The 22579-nt window shown below is 37.7% G+C and overlaps 1 protein-coding gene across 2 annotated transcripts in view; it reads left to right on the top strand.

Moving 5' to 3' along the window:
• Positions 1-22579, top strand: part of LOC105823815 (lipid phosphate phosphatase-related protein type 5) — a 126519-nt gene that overhangs the window by 36063 nt on the left and 67877 nt on the right. For both annotated transcript variants that reach the window (XM_012661067.1, XM_012661068.1), the window contains exon 2: positions 21665-21797. In XM_012661067.1, coding sequence (XP_012516521.1) covers positions 21665-21797 — 133 coding nt within the window. The remainder of the gene's footprint in view (positions 1-21664; positions 21798-22579) is intronic.

The raw sequence follows: 22579 nt of genomic DNA on the forward strand, positions 1-22579 counted from the left end.
TTCTCTTCTTTCTTCAGTAATCATTTGTTGATAATCTTCCCTTTGCCAGGAAGTAGGCAAAGGTCTAGTGATACAAAGACAAATCAGAGTCACTAACTCATCATTAAGACATCATTGTGGATGTTACTGAATTAAAAAGTCATATCTGCTTTTATCTTTTTGCTTTTGACATACAAAAGTTGGAGCTCTCAAAAGATTTCAGAACTTTTGTCTAAAGTTGCATTCATGATCTATTTCATAGTTTACCACCAGAGGTAGTTTTGATTGGGTTATGCATGGACATATTGAAAGAGAAAGCATTCTTGTTATTCTTTCATGCCATTGTCATTTGTTTTCTTTAGGTTTTGGTTTATAAGACTGATTTGCAGGTACTTTCCTAAAGCTCCATCTACTATAGGATATGTATATTTTAATACTGTAGATGATATGAATTTTCTAAAAGAACCTTCTCTAGGTAAGAGGCCAGTTTCCTACCAGAGGATTAACCTTCCTCCCAAGCAAATATCAGAGATCAGTTTACCACTTATAGGGAAACTGATTAAAAACATACCAGGAAGAAGGTATGTTCAAATAATGTCAGAATGAGGACCTAGATAAGGGGAGACAGTTCAAAGAGAAGAATTTATTGAAATTGCTGCATTCACATAACTTTTGTCTCTAAAAAGGTCACTTAAGAATCTTAACTGATAAGTTAAGAAAAAATCACAGTCAAGAAAAACTGGGTTAGAAATTCTGGATACATCAGCACATGTCCATAGAAACAATGACAACATTGCTTTCAGACAGAAAAGTAGAAAAGACTTTAAAGTACAAAGTGAGTTGATTCCTCTGCAATCTATTTGTTTTCAGTTAGAGTATGTAGGAATAATGGAGGTTAGACCTCACATGTGATTGCCATGCCGGAGCTGGATGCAATTCAGGAACATGACAAATGTCAGGGCAGATGATTAAAGTACCCATCCAACAAATTAGAGTTTTATGTGTATTTATTGAAACTGTCCACAAATGTATGCCCAATTGCTTGGTGGAGTCGTCATCAAAGGGCATTTAATTTTTTAAAGACCAAGACACTGTAATAAAGAAACATGATGAAAAGTTTTCTAAAAGGTCTCCTCACATTTAATTTTATATTTCTGCCTTAGAAAATCAATTAGATGTGCATACGAAATAAAGCCTCGGAAGTCTGTGTCCATGATACCCACGCAGCTCCCTCTGCTCTGCTCCTCACAAAACCTAGGACCTATTGAGCAGTTATGATTATTGAGCAATAATCTGTGGTTAAGATAAGCCAGGGAATATAAGAATAGAATCTAGACCCATGATATCCAATAGAAATATAATATGGACCATATTTTAAATTTTCTAGTAGGTATATTAAAAAAATAAAAACAGCTAAAATTAATTATAATATTATATTTCACTGACCCTGCATATGCAAAATATTGTTCCAACATGTAATCAATATAAAAATTTATTAATAAGGTATTTGTCATTCTTTTTAATACTAAGTCTTTGAAATCCAGTGTGAATCTACACTTACAACATATTGCCATCTGGAGCAGCTGCCTTTTGAGTGCCCAGTAGTCTAGTGCTCAAGGTTAGTGGCAGTTGCATTGGACAGGGCAGATCTAGACATCTTCTTTTTCCTATTAATTAAAGAAACTTAGTGGTTTCCTAATCCACTTTTTCTATGAGTTTACGAAATACCACTGAATTGATATGCACCATTTTGATCTATACTTCAGAAGACATTAATACAATTGAATAGATTTTTAAAGTTTTCTGAAATTAACACACACTTGAATTACTGTTTCAAATATGACTTTTAAAATACCTTTTTTGCAAAATACCCTTTTCATCAAGGTTAGGAAATGGAGAAGGATGTGAAAATATTCAAACATTTTTGAAGCTTAAATTTGGATCAGAACATATTACAGATTTCCCTTCCATGTGTCTCACTGTGGGAGGAAAAGATTCATTACTGCATGTGAATTCTCTCCCCACCCCCTCTTCCTTTTGCTAGCTCTGTGTATATGTTAAAGAAGTTGTTGGAGAAAGGTTATTCATGGCCTCATTTAGGCATTCTTGCTTTTTTTTTTTTTTTTTTTGAGTAGTATGATCTCATCTCCAGCATACATCATGGTAGCAAGTGCTTTGGAGGTTGCAAGGCCTGTGTATTTCCTGGAGCCACAACTACTCTGGCTCTGTCGTAGTCCATTTAATATATGTATTAATCTGTACAACTCTTAGTGTGTGTCTATTACATGCCAGGCAGCTTGCTAGAAATGGGACTGAACAACGAAAAGGAAGTCCTCGTGGATCTCACAATGTAGTGGGAAAATTGCAAATATTAACATATGTTGTCCATTACTCCCCTCGACAGCTCATATCCTTTGTTGGTGTGGTAGAGCTTAGGTCCAGGTGTCCTGATTTGCTGGAAATGGGGAAGTGTTTTTCTTTGTCTTCACTTTTATTAAAGGTGCTGATGATATTAATGTCTATGGGTCTAGCTTCCCCTTTTTCCAGGCAAATATCCCTGTCAGGAGAAGCATATGTGTGTATTTGTGCTTGATTATCAGAGCCATTGATCGGGTTGGATAGATATTGGGAGAAGTTAGTACTGTGCTAACATCAAATATATGTGGGCTATATTTGTGCTTTTAATTCACATATTATCACCAAACTATTGTTCCTGACAACTTTATTCATATTGTAAGTATTGACAACAAATATGTTGCAGCAACCTTAAAAGGCTTTGGTTCATCTGTATGCATCAGTGCTTCTCACGGCTTCCTATATATCTCCAAGGACGTGAATCACATGCTGTGATTTCTGTCAATAGAAGGAAGGGAACAATGCAAAACCTGTTTTCCTCTGGTTCTAGTTTACTTGCCTGATGCTTTTTGCAAAGATAGAATTGGATACAAAAACCTATTATCATGCACGTGCACTGGGTGAGGCAGAAACCCACTCTATAACCCAATGGCGTGGATGAAGTCAGCAAGAATCAGGCCATGAACACATTTGAGACATGGACACAGTCAAGGCCTGGAAGAGCAGATTCCCCCGAAGGTGCTCTGGGCATCTGGTTCTACAACAGAACATGGGCTCTAGGAGGAATAATTACAGAAGCCAGGTATTCCAAGAAAGAGTGGGCATCAGGGAGACCTGGTGGGGAGTAGTGCCATGTCCTGTAGGTGGGCAGAACATAACTCCCAGGAACCCAGGAGCACGGAGGTGTTAAGAAAATCTGTTGCTAAGTAACAGAATAGTGACTTAGCCACCATATAGGATTCAGCAGCAAAATTCCAGTACCTGGAAGACAGACAGGGGCCACAGTCCCAGACAGTCCCAGCCTTATAGGGACTGAGGTACTAAGTAGACAATCAAAGTAGAAACTCAGGAATAGGGATCAGCTGACAGAAATCAGGTACAAAGTGGAAGTTGAGTTTCAGGCTAATGCATAAATCTTATTTTCAAATATAGGCCAGAATGTTCAACCTGAATTAGCAGAGAAGGAGACTTGATACTGAATCACAGCTTATTCTATAGCTGTGTTATTCTCTCCTGCCTAAATCTGGGGTTTTCAGAGATCAGGGAGGGCTGAGCTTAAAGTTTGGGGACCAAGGGGGAAGAAACACACACAAGCACCTCTGACTTTGTGAAGTGGGTGGGGGAAAGGGTGGAGCTAAGAATGAAGTAAGATGAAACACCTGTAATCCATTTCAGAGTTCCTTCCACCTTCTACCTTCATTTAATTGATTTCATTATTTAAGTCAAAGCCATTATCAAGTCACTTGATGTCAAACTTTTTTTTTTTTTCGAAAATTATTCCATTGATTCAACTAACAAGATTTTCTGAAAGGTAAAGGCAATGTGAAAAAGTTCTCTTCATTCATCACTGTCAAGCTTTTTCTTGGAGGTCACCAACAACAACCTCCTTGCTTGGACATTTACTTCCTCCACTTCCTTGCAACACTGAACATGGCACCAATGATCCCCCTCATGAAAGTCTGTCCTCTCCTGAGTTCCATGACAGGATAATTTTCTTCCTACTCGCTGACACTTGTGCTTGGTGTCCTTTGCTTCTCTTTTTATGTCCCACTCCCCAAATGTAGGTGATTTCAAAATTGACTTTGGAGCCTTTCTTTCCATGTGCTTTCCCCTCCTCATTATTTGCACATGGCCTTTTAAGCAAAAGTTTCCCACTGCTTTAAACTTGGTTCATTACCTGGAAAGAATTACTGTGATAGCTACTCACTGGGCTTTTTACTTCCTCTCTCTAGTTTCCTCTGCTCCCTTCCAGATTGATTTTCCTGAAGGACAGGTCTGTTCTCACCCCTCCCACTGTGAACAAAATTAAGTACCAACCTCTCACCTGGATCCCAAAGCATTCACATCGTGGTCCCAAGGTACTTTCCCATTAGGCTCTCATATGTAGTCCACATGCCAGCCAAATTGAGCCACTTACTATTTCTCAAAGACATCCTATATTTCCACTCCTCTGAGACTTCATTTATGTTCTCCTACATTTATATAAATCAATTTCTATTTACCACTATAATTGTGGTAACCATATGTCCTGGCTTTCCTGGGTCAGTTCTGGTTTATTCTTGTGGTCTTGGCATCAATATAACTAAGCTTCCCACTTCACACTTAAAAGTATAGTAATTTGGATGACAAATTATATGGTCAGCCTTCCTGTAAAGCTTTTTCTCTTATTCCTTCTCTCAATCTTATTTCCCAGTCACCACTCTTACTTGTGGAAAGCATAATCCTTGCAAGCCATGTGCATAAAAACATCAACTTTCGTAAGACTTTCTTACTCTTTACACACCCTCCTCTCACCAATTTAATGTATTCTCTTCCTACATTCAACCTCTACATTTATGAATATGGTATTACGGTTATTTGTATTTATGTATAGTTTTTGTATATTTTTATCTTCCATGATACTTCACAGGTTCAGTGTCCTTGTACCAATTAACTTACTTTAATCTGCAAATACCAGAAAATTCTGACTTAAATGTCTAAACAATTAGGAAACCTTATTATGTCACATAGCAAGGAGTGCTAAGCTAGGATGTCTCAGAAATAACTAATTCACTATCTGAACAAGAGATCAAAGATCCAGGTATCTCTTCTCTGTTTACTGTGCCATAATATGCGTCTGTTCTGCTCTTGGCTGGATCTCCTTGTGATTGCACAGTGGCCACCCTTTTTCTAGAAATCATATGCAAACATTATGATTTCCAGCAGAAAAAAAAAAATTTCTTCTGTGAGTGCCTTTAAAAGCTAGAAACCTCTATTTCGAAAGCACCCATCCCCAGCAGAAGCCTCCTCATGCTTCACTGGGCAGAATTTCATCTCATACTCAGGCCTAAATTAGCCATAGATTGGGTACACAGGGCCATAGGACTTGGCAAATCATTCATCCCTTGAGGTGGAGGATGGCCCTGACTCCCCTGAAGGTCAGAGCCATGCAAGAAGGTGTATAACTAACAAAATCAAGGCTGTTTGAGAAAGAGATATAGTTAACATTGATTAGGCAAACAACAGTGTCTCCTACTTATATAAGTTTAAGTCCAATCAATAATTATTAAATAGAGTTTTAGTTTTACTTCAGGGTATGAAGAATTTTAATTGACCTCAATATTCTAACGGTGTCATTAATTATACAAACTGATGTTAAATAGGCTTTAAAAGTATCAGTACTGCATATAACAGATTCATTTTAATACTATTTTACTGAAGTTCATATGGAAAGATTATAATTTAGATTTTGAAAGAAAATTTGATTGAGATTTTACGAGTCATCTAAAAAACTGCTGGCCAGCAAACTGCACAGAAGGGCTCATTAAGTAGAATTATTTTCTGTTGCTTTTTGAGGGAATGTTTTTTTTATTATTATTCCTGAGTGTTTGAGTCCCATAGGACTCAAATGTTCATAGGAGTTCAAATATCTATTACAAATTTACCTTTTGATATTGAATTGCAGAATTCTCAAATGTCTGCCAGCTGTGAAATATGATAAACAATAGGTCAAGAAACTGTGATTTTGAAATGTCCTGTATTACCAAGGCGAGCTTGGGAAGAAAGGCTGCTCTATGAGAATCCTCATTTCTCATATCCAAGAGGGACTTTCTTTCTTCCCATCCAGGGTTTATTCAGGACAAACACCACCCATGATTCTCCAGGGTTAAGTCAGAGGTGGAAGTCAGAGAATATAGCACAGCAGTTAGTACAATACTCTACAAATGGGGGCTTGTTCAACCTTCTGAAGTGTCGTCACCTGTCAGCAATACAGATGGTTCCAGTGGGGAGACCACGGGGGCCCCTGCACAGTCTGGGCCAAGATGAGAAGGAGCCACTATTAACATGAAAATATTCCTCACAATAAAAGGATCAGAAAGATTAATTCTGTTTCTCAATGAAACAGAAAGGACAGAACAGAGGAAAACTGCTTCTAAAACCTTCACTGGGCATTGCCACTCAGAGTTCTGGACCTCAGTGCCAGGGGGCTTGCAGCTGGCATTTTACGTTCTCAGCAACACTCATGCTGACTGCAGAGATGTGATGACTCTTGATATTTTGTCAGCCCACAATAGGACTCAATAGAGAAGCAGAGTCTAAGATTATGCATGATTTGGACATTTGAACAAGCATTCTAAAGGATGAAAAGACTGGATAAGATTGATTTCATTCCAAGTGTAAAAGTCAGGGATTCTTATCTCAGGGTGATTTTTTACATGCATATTTAAATAATGGAAATGCTAATCTGAATTTTGCAAGGAGGGATAGTGGGAAAATAGCATAGAAACTTTGTAAGCTATGTATGAAAGAGATAGTGGGCTCCAAAGTCATACTGTTTTTCCCCCTGAACAATTAGAATCACTAGAAAGGCTTTTATATCAGTTGTTTAGGCTTCTAGTATGCCATTCAATGTTTGCAAATAAATATGTAATCATTATTGTTGTTTTTTTTTTTTTTTTTGAGACAGAGTCTCACTGTGTTGCCTGGGCTAGAGTGCCGTGATGTCATCCTAGCTCACAGCAACCTCAAACTCCTGGGCTCAAGCAATCCTCCTGCCTCAGCCTCCCGAGTAGCTGGGACTACAGGCATGCGCCACCATGCCCGGCTAATTTTTTCTATATATTTTTAGTTGTCCAATTAATTTCTTTCTAATTTTAGTAGAGTCGGGTCTCACCTCTTGCTCAGGCTGGTTTCGAACTCCTGAGCTCAAACAATCTGCCTGCCTTGGCCTCCCAGAGAGCTAGGATTACAGGCGTGAGCCACCGCGCCCAGCCAATATGTAATCATTCTTGTTTTGAAAAATAATATGAATCTATAACTTTTTTCCAAAATTTTATCTTTTCTTAAATGAACTTCCTGTTAATATTATCTGAAACAAGTTACTTTCTTCACCTCCCATCAAACTGCCTTATCACTAATATTTCAAAAAGCATTTTGGAGAAGCAGGCTGATTCTAAAAATAAGATGCAGTAGGGGAAAACACTGCAGAAATTAATATTCCCAGCCCCACCATACTCTGCCCACCAATATAGACTCTGTACTCTACTCTTTCTTTGAATAAATGAAACTGTTTGTAAGAGCAACTTATTGGCCTTATTTAGCTTAAAAAAAAAAAAAAACAGATTCCATGCTTATGCTTTATGCAGAAAAGCTAATTGGGAGAAACTGTATCTATAAGTGCAGAAGTTGAGATAAAAATGTTTTAACTTTTATTCTTAAAATAAAGCAAAATAATAAAATATTATAATGTTAAGTTTGACATTGAGTGATACAGTAGGTTAAAATGTATCTTACAAAGTGCTTTGACTCCATTCCTACAAAAATTTCTTGTGATGAATATAGTATTAAGATTGGAGTCAAACTACCAGGTCTGCCATAATGAGAACTTAAGGGAAATTACTTAACCTCTTTGTGCCTCAGTTTCCTTCTCTGTAAAGTGGGGGTAATAATACCTACCTCATAGTGTAGTTGTGAGGACCAAATCAAATTAATACATGTAAGATATTAAAACAGTGCCTGGTCTATGGTTAGTGCCATGTGTCACTTTTTAAAATGATAATAAAAGGGAATGTGTTTATGAATTTACATAATAAATATACATGTATCATAAACTGAAATTAAAGGCATTTGGGATAATAAATAATCTATTTTCTAAATGTATTCCCCATTATATATTGGAAAGTATTATAAATTGGCTTTCTTAACAAATTAAACCAATTCAGAGCTGTTAGGATTTCACATTTAAATTATATCTCTTCCTAATACACTGTGAGCAGTAAGCTAGAAAGTTGTACTTATACCGAGTGCAAATGAGACAAGATTGCAAAATGAGTTTACGTTCCAAAATTCATTTCATTCATTTATTTTTGGGTTTCAATCATGCTTTTCTTTGTACATTCTCATCAAACATTTTTAATGGCTTGGTAAAGTATAAGGATTTCCTATGTAATCAACATTTACTCTTCCTGTGAAAGAGTTTTAAAAATAAAGTCCTTCAAATGTCTACTCCTTTTTTTTTTTTTCAGTAAAAATGAGTGGCCTTAAAAGACATTTGTTGTGGCAGTCTGTTTAAAGCTGGGAGAAATGAAAGCCAAGAAACCCGGAAGAAGATGGCCTCAAGGGAAAGATCTATATGATGAATTTGAAATTGCAAGGAATACTGTTTCTACTTTCCCAGGCAGAGCTGTCACCTCAAAAGCCTATTTTCATGAAAAGAAGAGTGTTAGTCAGAGTATCATGGTTTAGTCTATTGAATACATACTCCCTTAATGCAGCGATAGGGCACTTGAAGGTGACCACTAATAATTCAGTCCGTTGTACAACAGAAACCTATATTTTGGAGCCAAACACATCTCAACCATACAGCAACGTAGATTTTCTGAACTAGCAAAAAAGAAAAAGGGGGGGGTGGTGATAATAAAATAGAAAAAAGAAAAACAGGTGGAATTGACTGTCTGCTCCCAGACATAGATAAAGAGCCACCACTGGCTCAGGTCCCTGACAATTCTCCCAGATACAGTTGTCAGCAGATACCCCAAGGAAGTTGAGTGAGGAAAGGTATAGCTCTTCTGTACTGTAAGAAAAAGAATGTTATTCTTTCTAAGCTGTAGATCTGAAAGGTCAGATAAATCCCAATATCCTTTCCCGGACACCTGCTGCTGCACATAAATCTCAAAACACTACTGAAATGTCTTTTTCATTTCCCACCTATATTTCCTTTTAGAGTAATATTTTTCTCTCCCATTGTGTGAATTAATATTTGTTCTCTTTTGTTTTAAATTTTCCTTTCTCCCCTTCATAATAATCATAGAAGTGGTGAATGAGTTCATTGCCACTTTATAAAGTCAGCTTTTTTCAGCTTTACTTTTTCTTTCTGAAAAAGCTCTAATACTCATAGCTATACTAGTCAATCTTTCCTAAATTCTGATTTCTCTCCTCTAAGAAAGAAGAAGACTTTTGCTTTTACCTACTGTCCCTTGTGTTTCTGGGACACAAGTTCTAATAAATACTTATGATTGTCCCTAGAATATAGATTTCTAAAATCAAATAAGTTTGGAAAACACTGGGCAGTAAAGGTAACAGTTTTCTTTAACAGATTGTCATGCAAAAACCTAATTTGTCATTGTTCATGCAAAAACCTAATTGGGAGGAATTTACACTCATAAATTTAGAAGGTCATATAAGAAAGCTTTAGCTTCCAGACTTTTCTTCCCCAAATAGAGCAAAATAATAAAACATTACAGTGTCAAGTTGAACTCCAGGCTAGATGGCAAGGGTTGAGTCCTGGCTTTATGTCTTAGCTGAATGACCTTAGGTAAATCATAATACAATCTTTCTGTGCCTTTGTGCCCTTACCTGCAAGATGAAGACAATGAAATACTGTCATTATGGACCTGCTGGAAATTATGAATCTTGAGGTACTAATATGCATTTGAATTTCCAGAAGGGGTTAGAGTTTGCAGGTTTCAGCTGACTTTTCTTTACCAGGAATTATTTTTTTCCTGCAAAATATCACTTAACATCCTGCTAAATATCATTTGAGAAGCAGTGACATAGGGACAGTTAATTTTTACTTGTGCTTCAAAGGCCTATTTCTAAAAACTCTATGATCCCAAAATCCCAAAGAGAATTTAAATTTTATCATGTTGATTTTTTATTATTGATAAAGAAGAGGGGGAATTGATTCTAATGTGTAACTTAGAAGAGCTGGAAAGCTTGCTGATAACCTGTATACTAATCTTTATTAATTATGAGTTACCTTTTTTGAGGCATAGCAGGTACATTATAATAGTACTGGCCTTCAGCAGATCTGTGAACATAGAGGCATTGACTTCATGTATTAAAGTTAAAAACAAAACAAGTATACAAAATATGTTTGTATTCCAGTGTTCTTATAATTCATTTTTGGTAGCTTATGTTCACTACATTTATATGAATGGTTGGGCAAAGCATAAAGATCATATAACGTTTAATCAGGGGCATTTATTTTAACTAGCGAAGTGTTTTTAAATGGTTTGCACAAGCTTCTGGCCATTTGAGGAAAGAACGCTCATGGTTTGTGAATCTATGTCTTCTGGTTAAGCAGACCTTGCCTTCTTTTTCTGTGTTCTCCTGCTGACCCTCCATGCACACTGAAAGTGTCAGGATTTTTGCATCACCCCAAATCATCAAACAGCTCTATTATCCTATTCTAGGCATCCCAGACTCCCTTACTCCCCACTAAAAATACTAACCCATCACAGGTCTGAGCTGGACAGAGCCAATGTCATGTAACAATGGCTAAAATCTGGATAATACTTACTCTGTGCCAGTCCCTGTTCTCGGAATTTTATAACAACTCATTTAATCTTCATGATATCTCCATGATGACATTATTTCTATTGTTTCCATTTTATAGATGAGGACCCTGAGGTGAAACGAAGTTCTATGACTTACCTAAGGTCATTCAGCTAATGAGAGGTAAAGCCAACACTCACCCCCATGCATTCTGGTTCTTGAGTTCAGACTTACTGGACTGCCTTGGAGAGACAAGTGCGGTGCTTGGGACAAACATTGAAGGCAGTACTTTTCCAACCTTGTTCTCAGGTCCTCACGCCCTGGAGGGTTGATATTGACTATATTACTTAGGTGGGACTGAAGGGGACTGAATGCCTTCCTGCAAGAGTGTTCCAAAACGGAACAGTAAATTCCTTTTTGTGTAAGTTTTGGTCACTTGCACATTCAGTTCTCAGTTATCAATTACCCCTGATCTCATCTATTCTTTATTCGTTCACTAGTATTATTCGTGCATATATCTGTGTTGGCAGGTAAGTTGCACATTTGACGGTTTTGTCCATTTGACCATAGCGAGCAGTGCAGTGAACTCCGAGGCAGAGGACGTGAGTGACCTGGTGGGTGCTGAGCATTGATTAGCTGAGCCATCCTTCTCAGGGCACTTCATCTCTTCAAGCCTCCCTTGACATATCTGGAAAGTGAGAATGTTGTATTGCTTTTTATTTTAGGATTCATTTAACCTCTTTTTCTATAATCCCACCCTGTACAATACCTATAACAGCTTTTTTTTTTTATTTCAACATATTATGGGGGTACAGATGTTTAGGCTACACATGTTGCCCTTGCCCCCCCCTTCCCTGCTAAGTCCGAGTTTCTAATATATCCATCCTTCGGGTGGTGCGCATTGCACTCTTTGTGTATGCATATACCCGTCCCCTCCTCTCTCCTTCCCCCTTCCCCCTCCCCCCTGCCCAACATCCAATAGATGTTATTCTTATATGTGCACTTATGTGTTGATCAGTTAATACCAATTTGATGGTGAGTACATGTGGTGCTTGTCTTTCCATTCTTGGGATACTTCACTTAGTAGAATGGGTTCCAGCTCTATCCAGGAGTATACAAGAGGTGCTATATCACCATTGTTTCTTAAAGCTGAGTAGTATTCCATGGTATACATATACCACATTTTATTAATCCACTCATGTATTGATGGACACTTGGGTTGTTTCCACATCTTTGCAATTGTGAATTGTGCTGCTGTAAACATTCGGGTGCAGATGTCTTTTTCATAGAGTGACTTTTGTTCTTTTGAGTAGATGCCCAGTAATTGGATTGCTGGATCAAATGGAAGCTCTACTTGTATCTCTTTAAGGTATCTCCATGTTGCTTTCCACAGAGGTTGCACTAGTTTGCAGTCCCACCAGCAGTGTATGAGTGTTCATATCTCTCCACATCCACGCCAACATTTATTGTTTTGGGACTTTTTGATAAAGGCCAGTCTCACTGGAGATAAGCGATATCTCATTGTGGTTTTAATTTGCATTTCCCTGATGATTAGAGATGTTGAGCATTTTTTCATATGTTTTTTGACCATTATTCTGTCTTCTTTTGAAGTTTCTGTTCATGTCCTTTGCCCACTTTTTGATAGGGTCATTTGATTTTTTCTTGTTGATTTTCCCGAGTTCTAAGTAGATTCTGGTTATCAGCCCTTTATCGGATTTGTAGCATGCAAAAATTTTCTCCCATTCTGTAGGTTGTCTGTTTGCTCTTGTGACAGTTTCTGGCTGTGCAGAAGCTTTTTAATTTGATCAGGTCCCATTTATTTATTTTGGTTGTTGCTGTGATTGCCTTTGGAGTCTTCTTCATAAATTCTTTGCCTAGGCCAATGTCTAGAAGAATATTTCCAACATCTTCCTCTAGAATTCTAATAGTTTCACTCCTTAGGTTTAAATCTGTCACCCAGCGTGAGTTGATTTTTGTGAGAGGTGAAAGGTGTGGATCCTGCTTCAGTCTTCTACATGTGGCTATCCAGTTTTCCCAGCACCATTTATTGAATAAGGATTCTTTTCCCCAGTGTATGTTTTTGTCTGCTTTGTCAAAGATTAGGTGGCTATATGAGGACGGTTTTCTATCTGGGTTCCCAGTTCTGTTCCACTGGTCAATGGCTCTATTTTTGTGCCAGTACCAAGCTGTTTTGATTACTACAGCCTTATAATAAAGTTTGAAGTCTGAGGTAAGTTGATACCTCCCATTTTGTTCTTATTGCCTAGAATTGTTTTTGCTATGCGGGGTCTTCTCTGGTTCCATACAAAGCATAAAATCAATTTTTCTACATCTGTGAAGAATGATGTTGGTATTTTAATAGGGATTGCATTGAATCTGTATATCACTTTGGGTAGTATAGACATCTTAACGATGTTGATTCTGCCGACCCACAAGCACGGTATGGTTTTGCACCTGTTTACGTCCTCGGTTATTTCCTTCCTCAATGTGTCATAGTTCTCCCAGTAGAGGTCTTTTACCTCCTTAGTTAAATATATTTCTGGATACTTTATTTTCTTTGTTGCTATTGTGAAGGGAATCGAGTCTTTGATTTGGTTCTTGGTATGACTGCTGCTGGCGTATATGAAAGCTTCTGATTTGTGTGTATTGATTTTATATCCTGAGACTTTACTGAATTCATAACAGCTCTTTGTATAGTACAAGTACATAATAACTACTTGTTCAAATAAATATAGAAAAATCACTTTTAAAATATCCCTGACAAATTTAAAATGTGTGACAAAAAGGAATTTTAGACTCCTTGACATATCTCATAGAGCACGGAGGGCTTGTTAAAACACAGATGGCCAAACCCCACCCCTATAGTTTCTGAGTCAGTAGGAGTAGGGCCCGAGAATGTGCATTTCCATGAAGTTCCCAGCTGTTGCTGATGCTGCTTGTCCAGGGACCACATTTGGGAACCCTTGCCTATAGAGCTTTCAAAATAGACAAGTATCTTTCCACTGGTTTCCCAATTGAAAAGTGAGTTAATAAGCTATTTCACCCAATGGTTGGGATGACAGCTTCATGTGTTTCTTATATTCCGGTATCTACATTTTAGCAAGTGTCTCTTAAAGTCTAAAAACCTTGACTCGGAGGATCAAATCCAATTCTCGATCCTTCTATCTAAGCTTCCCTTGGCCCACCACTTCACTCAAACTGTTCTTTCCCCGGGTGTCGGAGCCTCCTGGTTGTCACATGCCCACAATCTCAACTGCTGCTGGTAACATGTACAGTTTACTTTATATTTTATTTTCTTCATCTGTAACTGGATTTTAATAATAGCAGTTGCCTCATAGGGTCGCTTAGAAGATTGGTAGATATTTGCAAAGCACTTAGAACAATGCCTAAAACCTAGTAAACCTCAATGTAACTTAGCTTTTATTATACGTTAAATGTTTCCCAAATTTCCCCCTCAGGGCATAGACTTTATGATTTCTGTCATAACTTCATACCACCTCAGCTATCACTTATTTTTTCTTTAAATCGATCCACTTTACCAGCAAACTCTTATAAAAGCACATTTTATACCATTACCATAAATGGAACACCAAAATCACTTGATAAAGGGAAACTATAAAATAAATATAATAAAAATGATTGTTTTTAAATTCTAGACAGTTATTGTTTTCTGCTAAAGGCTCTGAACCTGAAATTTGCTCTCTCTTTTTTAAAAAAACAGGGAGATTAACAAGTTCTAGCTGCTATAACAAATAACCACCACCCCGCCCACACTTCACTGGCTTCACACATTCGAGTTTAAAATTTAAGTGTGTCCCATAACTATTAGGGATTAATAGGATTTGCTTTTCAGATATTATTTCACATATATCTGAAGGATGTGAGCTGCATGCCAAATACCATAGCACTGATTGCATGACCCCTACTTTGCTGCATTACATCTGAAATGGTTTTCTTATACCGATTTCAAATCAATGATGCATAGATATCTTTGAGTCACCACCAGCTGGAAGAGAGACGAATTTCTAACCGGGTTCTTATAAATGTAAACATAAAACTATTTGGAATTTGACATTTGATGAATATGTACCATGATTTTATCTTCCCAGAAGAGCTTACTTAAGTGTTTTGTCATTAGGGAATGTAGATAACAAAGGGTCAGCCTCTGGGAGTTGAGGTATGAGAGTCGAGTTATATACTGCAGACATTTATACCCAGGGATTTATGATTCACAACTGCATTTTTGTAAGTTTCTATTCATCAGCAAGATGAGGCTTTTTACTCACTGCCAAACAAGGTAATGGATAAAAAACAGGGCTGGATACCAAATCTGTCCTCAAAGACAGGACGGAGACTTAGACGCATCATTACGGAGAGGTAGTGTGTAGCTCCAGCTTGTTAGGCAAGGGTAGGTTTGAGGGTTTCATCATGTTCAACACTGAATTTAATGAAACATAATATAGGACCCCATAAGGGGATGGGTTATAATAGGGAATATGGCACTCGGGTTTGGGGAGGTGTGTCAGTGGGATGCAGGGCTTCCATCAGGCAGTTTTAGGAACAGAACTCTTGCCCGCAAGGAGGCAGACTGTCAGGGTGCAGTGGGACGGGACTGTGACTCAGGAACTGCGCAGTTGCTCAGAAACAGCCCTAGCAGGGTAGAAAAAGCAGTGAGGGCCTTTCAGGATCAGCTCCTGAGCTCTTGGTGGGCATCTCCTCACCTTCCACATCAGATTGACAGGGACCATGAACAGTCGCTAATCCTCCATGGAGGTTGCTTGAGGGCTTCCTATAGAAGTGGGGAACAGGCAGGGGCTTTGCCTCTCATGGCGGAGGGAGGAGTGGGGATGGGATAAGGTTAGTGGGCCCAGATGAAGGAAGATGAAAGAGAAATGAGGTGAGGGGTGACAGCTGAGCACGTACTGTGCCAGCCTACATTCTGTCTGCCAGTAGGGTCTTTTTTCCTCCTTTCTCTTTCATGTCTCAGTGAATAGAGAGCTTTGCTGAGGTGGGGGAGGAGCACCTCCATGAAAGGCTGATATAGGGAGGCCAGTTAATGCTCCCCTCCAAGGTGACAGGTGTCCTCCCCAGCGTTCTGCTCCTTGCTCACTACCTGCAGACAGCCCGTGCCTGTGGCAGGCAGGAGGAGGGGCCGTGCTCCTTCTCAGTCCATCTCGGTTAACACCTTTCATCACCTCAACTCTCTCTGGAAACAGCTTTCATTTGTTAGTTCACAGGAGAAAGGACATTTTATCAAGGCAGACTATGAAGTGACAAAGCTTTTAGCATCCCCATGTATGGCTTCTATACCCTTGCACTCTTGTGTTTCCCCCTCCCTGACTCCGCGGAGGGAAAGGAAACCAGCGATACTTTTTACCCAAGAGCTGCTTTGGGAATCTAGTGAAAATGGCAGCCAGCGACTCCAGAATTAAGAACCCCTTCCTGACAAGGGGTGAGAAAAATGACTAAAACACTAGGTCCTCAGATCCACCTAAGAGCAGGGAAGACATGAAGAAATTTTAGTGGAAAGGGAATCTCAAAAAATAACAGTGGAGTTAGAAAGGATGGCAAGAACTCTTTTGGTCTTTGTTGGAATACTGGCATGTGTGCTAACGGGGTCAGGAAAGTCTTATTTCTGCACTCAGTTCTCTTACACTTGAACACAAGAGGAGCTGTGAAGGTCCTGATGAGGTGCTTTGTGCCCACGGCCTACCCTTTAAAGCTGTAGAGATGCTGGGAATGCGGTGAAGCTCCAGCGTATTCTGTACATGGAGAGCTGGGGCTGAGCTGTCTTAACTTGGAAACGTTGGGGGAAAAGTTTGCAAGTTCCTAGGCAAAGGCTGTGGCTCTGAACTTAGATTGAGATTCTGGCTATGTCAGTAACTATACAACTCGGGCATGTTTAACTTCTCTCTCTCTCTGGATAGGTTTACTTATCTATAAAACGGGTAGATTGAACTGGATTTTATTCATTCACACAGTATTCCCATTTATTGTCAGTCACTGTGCGTGAATAATCAAAGTATAAAGGTAAACATTACACAATCCCTGCCTCAGAGAAGCTCTCAATTGAGGAGTGGAGGAGACAGATATTACTGATGCTATAAAAACATGGAAATTGCCATAATAAAGGTACAAAGTGCCACTGGAACACAGAGCAGGGAAGGATAAATTGCACCAGGAATAGACATAAAGTTGCAATAGAATAGGCATTAAATCATGTCTCAAGCACAGAACAATGCCCTGCCTACCAAGCTATAGTAAGCCATGGACCCAGTGTAAAAGCCTGGCTGTATGAAAATGCCTGGTATGTTGGCAAATGAAAATGTTTAGCTGTGACTAGAACACAATATGTCTGAAGGCTGTGTAAGAGTTGCAGAAGCTGAAAAAGATGGATTTAGGCTCAGTTGTAAATGATCTCTTATGACATTTCTTGTTAATCCATAGGCTATGAGGATGCACTGAAAATTGTAAATAGGAAGTTTGAATTGCTCAAAATTTGTTTTCAATAGATTAATCTGGCAGTAATGGTTTGAAGAGCAGAGAAAATAGAAGTACAAACATGAGTTCCAAGGATGCTTTAATGTAGGAAAAAAATGAAGAGGAACTAGATTTTAAAATGGGAATAATGGTAAAAATGGTCATATTTGAAATACAATTGAGATACAAAATCAACAGGATTTAGCAATTGATGCAAATTCAGTTAGATAGAAAGAGTAAGTTCAAGAGATCTTTTGTACTATGTGATAACTTTAGTTAATAACAATGTACTGTATAATTAAAAATTGTTAAGAGAGTAGATTTTAAGTGTTCTCGCCACAGAAAATAATAACTATGTGAGGTAATGAATGTGTTAATTAGCTTGATTTAGCCATTACATAATGTATACATATTTCAAAACATCATATTGTACACTATAAATATATACAATTTTTATTTGTCAATTAAAAACCAAAATAAGTAAAAATCAATTGATAGAAGCAAATGAGGAAAATGAAGGCATCATCATGACATATCAGGGCATGAGACTTTTAGCTTGATCGTCCAAGTAGAGGATGAATGTATTAACTGAGAAGGTGACACAGAAAAGCAGGAGGTTTGGGATGGGATGCTGGGATTTGATGTTGGATGGGAAGGCTGTGAGAACTTCCACAGGTAGATCTGAGTATGTTAAGATATTGCCATTTTATGGGTAGATGGGGACCTACATCTGGAGTTTAGGGAAAGGTACATATTTAGTATTCCTTAGAGGAGCAAAGGTTGGCAAAGCCTTAGGAGGAATGATGTCCACCAGGGAGGGCTTCTAGACAAAGAAGAAAAAGAGACAAAATAAAATACTGAAGAATATAGAATTTAGCTCTGTAATTCACTGACCAGAGCCTCTCATTAAAATTCAAGAGAAAAAGAGAAATGTAAGCGTTAGCATCAATATGACTTGGTATTAAATTAGTCATAGGGACAGAGAAATAGGAGAAAAAATAGTGAAAAGTCCCTGCTTTGTATTTAGTACTGTGCTAAGATTAGGAAGAAAAAGTAAATAAGAATATCAATTATTAATAGCAATATCATCAATTACATATGTTTACATATACAAGTTAGACCGTATATTAATGCTATTGCATTTTTATTGTTGATATTCTTGTTACCAATAACTTTTTCAACGATTATAATAATGGTTAGCATTTACCAAGTGCTACCTATGTGCCTCTGCCTCCAAGGCAAACTCAATCTACTTTAGTCTCTGTTGAGGTCAAGGCTACCTCCTCTCCTAACACTGTCGTTCTGGTTGGAGTCGTTTCTGAATCCTCTACACTTGTCTAATAACAACCCCTCCCTTTTGTAGTCATGATAACACCCTGTCTTTCTTTGGTGCTGTGTTAGTTTATGTTTTACTAAAACCAGTAGGAAATATGATTAAGATATTCAAGAGATTTATTTGAGAAAATTCCTGTAAAAGATAGAGGTTGTGTGCTAAGCCTAGAGATAGCAAGGGGAGCCTTGAGATGTGACGGTTGACAATTTGAAGTAGGCATCTGGTCATAGCAACTCTGTTTTTGAGAACTTCCTCTCTGGCCACAGAGGTAGTTTTCATATACCATGACACACCTACACACCTTGGTTCATTGGACCAGGAAAGACCCCTATCTCAACCCAAATTCCCTGGGAATTGGGGTTTGGCAAATCTTATCAGTTGAACAGTTTCCTTGAACTGAGCTGACACATTCAAGATAAGGTTTTTGGAGACCGTTGAGGAAACCATGTGTGCTGAGAAGCAGGGGAACTAGCTTACAGAAAGGCAAGAATGAGTCAGATGTACACAGAGGAGCTGAGATGTACACAGAGTCACTCCAGGGAAGAGGGAGAATGAGATGGAGGCAGTTGTTGCCTGGACTCCTGAGGACTTTCCATTCATGGATCTGATCCCCAACCCACTCCTCCCTTAGGTTCTAAGGGAAGTAACCCTAGAATAAATTCCCTATTTTGCTTAATGTAGTTTGAGTGGGTTCCTTGTAGTGGCAGCCAAACAGTATTGCCTGAGACACTGTTTGGACAGATAAGCCCAAGACACAAATAGAAAATCTGGAAGCATGAAACATGCTGAGATGCAGGAAAGAGGTCAGCACTGGGAAGCCAGTGGAAAGACTATCCCCGGGAAAAGTGGCCCAAACAAGGCAGTTCTTAGTCTGTCAGGGACATGGTAACTAAAGGAGTTATCAAGGCAGGGATGTCACTTACAGGATCTGGTTATAGGAACTAGGATATGGGGTAGATCCTTCATCCCAGGAACAAGGCAGAAGATGGTTATTAGAAGTCAGACAAAAGGTCAAAAGAAAAGCTGATCTATTAAAGATGAGGCATTTTTTGAGGATGAGATTTATTTATGCATTAAATAAGAATTATTGGGTACCTGCTACATTCTAGGAACTTTCGGGTGTTCACAGCCCGAGTTGGGGTAAGGGTGCTGTGGGGTGGAGACCCAGTGGAGGCTGCCGTGGAGAAGAGGAGGCAGAGAAGGCAGCAAGTCAGGTGGGGAACCAGTCAGCTCATGAAGTGGAGTGGATGGTGGATTGTTAGAGTTTGGAGCATTCCAGGGCAAAACAGACCCAGAAGAAGTTGAATCTGAAAACCCAGAAAGCATCGTGGTGGCAATTTTTTTCAAGGGGCAGTGGAGAAGAGTGGGACATGAAAGAGTTACTAGGTCAAGGGAGATAAGAACTTGTCAATTGCACAGCTTGTCTATTTGTCAGTTCTTCCTTGGGCCCTGGTGCCAGATGACATACCCATGAGAAATAATTCTTGTGCCTCCTTTGGCTGGATGAACTGTGTTATCACACACCTGCTCTACTTCACCAGAGCTAAAGTTAAAATTCAGGAGGAATTTGGAAATTCTAGTCTTTCCTAATTCTGTCACATCTCACCAGATATGTCTCTTTTTTAATGTCGTTCAGCTCAATACCTTCTAGTTTAACCTTGAACTCTGGTCTACTTCGAAAAAGAGGTAAAATAAGAAAAGAAGAAAAGAAGGTAGAAATAAGGATGAAAATGAAGAGATACTTTATAATCTGCCTTCACATTGGGGTAAAAATAGGTCAAACACCTAATCTGCTGTGATCTTCTTCTCCTTCTCTGTCCCCCACTTGCTATTTTGAATATCTTGTAATCATAGATAGCACTTTTCATGGAGACCCCAAAAGTGTTTCCCTGAGGAATGTCAGGGCTTCCCTATATAGCGTCTTAACTAAATTTGACAAGACATACTAAAAACAAACCTAACAATGACAGATCAGCAGACATGCTATTGGCTCCGGGTTCCTCTTCTCTTTACCTTATTTCTTGTTCTGTTGTTCATGGTATTAAATGAAGTCAAAATATCTGATGCTGAGTCAGAAATTTCTGCTTGGCTTCTGACTGGCCTCAAGACATGGAAATTATTTAACCTCCCTAAATCTCCATTTCCTCATCTGTAAAATGGAATAATAATACTTGCTCTAATGTCTTGCTGGATGATTTTGAGGGCTATGTATGAAAACCACTGGAATGTAAGTGAGATAGCCTGGTCCTTTAATAAGTCAGCATAGTAGAGCAAAGAATCTATACTGGAAACTAGTTCTCCTTGCTAGCTGTTGGGCAATTCACATGTGTTCCAAAACTTGGTTTCTCTACTTGTAAAAAGGGTATGATAATCTTCCCTGTTTTCTATGGCTTTTATAAAGATTAAAATAACATATTTATACTAAGTATAAAGAATATCTTAATATTCTTTATTAATATATTCTCTATATTATTTATATTAAATATATATTTCCTATTAATATATAATATTAATATATTGCAATTCTTAACAATGTCTCAGAACAGGATAATCTCAAGGCCAAACATGTACAAATTAATTTTTTTCTTATTATAAAAGTACTAATATGATTTTAAGTTAGTATGTCTGTATAAGAAGATCCTTTCAAAAATATTTGCATAGACAATCTGTTCTGAATTCCGTATCAGAGTCAAATTTAAACAAGACACGGTTACTTAAAAAATAAAACATGGAATTTAGTTACACACCAAAAATAAGTGAAGATACTTTATTTATTTTTAATGAAGGCTTTTAGAAAGCAAAAATGTTATAATTCATTTTTATTCATAATTTATCAATTTAGGACTCCCTGGAACTGAGAGAAATATGGTTTACATACATAGGGATCAGATTATAATAAAAAGGTATAAGTAAGCAAATATGGCTCAGTTTTACATGAGATTATTACATCAAAGGAACTCCATTTTGCATTTTTTATATAACAATATTATACATCTATACTGTTTATATTCTAATATTTTAAATCTTTTATTTCCTTGCAAGATAATAGTTGGAGAAACTGCTGTGTTTTGCCTACAACTAGCCACAAGGGATTTTGAAAACCAGGAAAAAACTATTTTAACTGGAGACTGTTGCTATATAAACCCACTGGTGCGGCGAACTGTCCGATTTCTTGGTGTGTATTCATTAAATTGTTTTTATTGTTGCTGAAACAATGTTTATGTATAAGTTAACCTTTAAAATGACGCATAATTTAACTTATGCAAATATTAGGTTATTTTTTCTTTGAAATGTTTCACTTTGTTTTTTAAAATAAATATTACATCCTATGTTCTCTCTAATATTGCAAGACCCCACTTCAGGATGCCATTTTCACATTGCATTAAGGAAAAAATAACACCACCCTTGGATATTTAATATTCTTAAAGAAACTAAAAATTACATAATTAAAAGAAATTATTTGCTGTGTTTATGAAATTTCAGAAACAATGCTTGGGGGAAATGATAATCTAGATAGGTGGTTGAATATCATAAAGGACAAGAAAAATAGTCTGGCAAATAGAAGAAATGTTATATTTGTTAATTACTACATGGAGCACTCCATGCACTACTTCTGAGCTGTTGTTTATTTAAGCAAAAGTGTATTGGGGATTTTATTAGAGAACGAGATTCACTGATAATTTAATTTTCAATCTCAAATGGTGCCAATAATAAATATGAACATTGATGAATTATTGAAAATTGTTTCAATTCAATAGAAACCTGGCCTAGATAAATTTTTAACTGACACAATAAAATTTAATATAAATTATCGTTTCCTGGATTTATCAGATAAAAATAAGTATATAAGTATATACTAAATAATATTTAAGATAAATTCTTAAATGCTTAAGAGACATATTAAGGACACTGTAACTCCTCAACATATTTCTCATAAAGAAGGGGGTAAGATGAAGA

The sequence above is a fragment of the Propithecus coquereli genome, unplaced genomic scaffold (assembly GCF_000956105.1).
Source record: "Propithecus coquereli isolate 6110/MARCELLA unplaced genomic scaffold, Pcoq_1.0 Scaffold7, whole genome shotgun sequence".
In the NCBI taxonomy this organism is placed as follows: domain Eukaryota; kingdom Metazoa; phylum Chordata; class Mammalia; order Primates; family Indriidae; genus Propithecus; species Propithecus coquereli.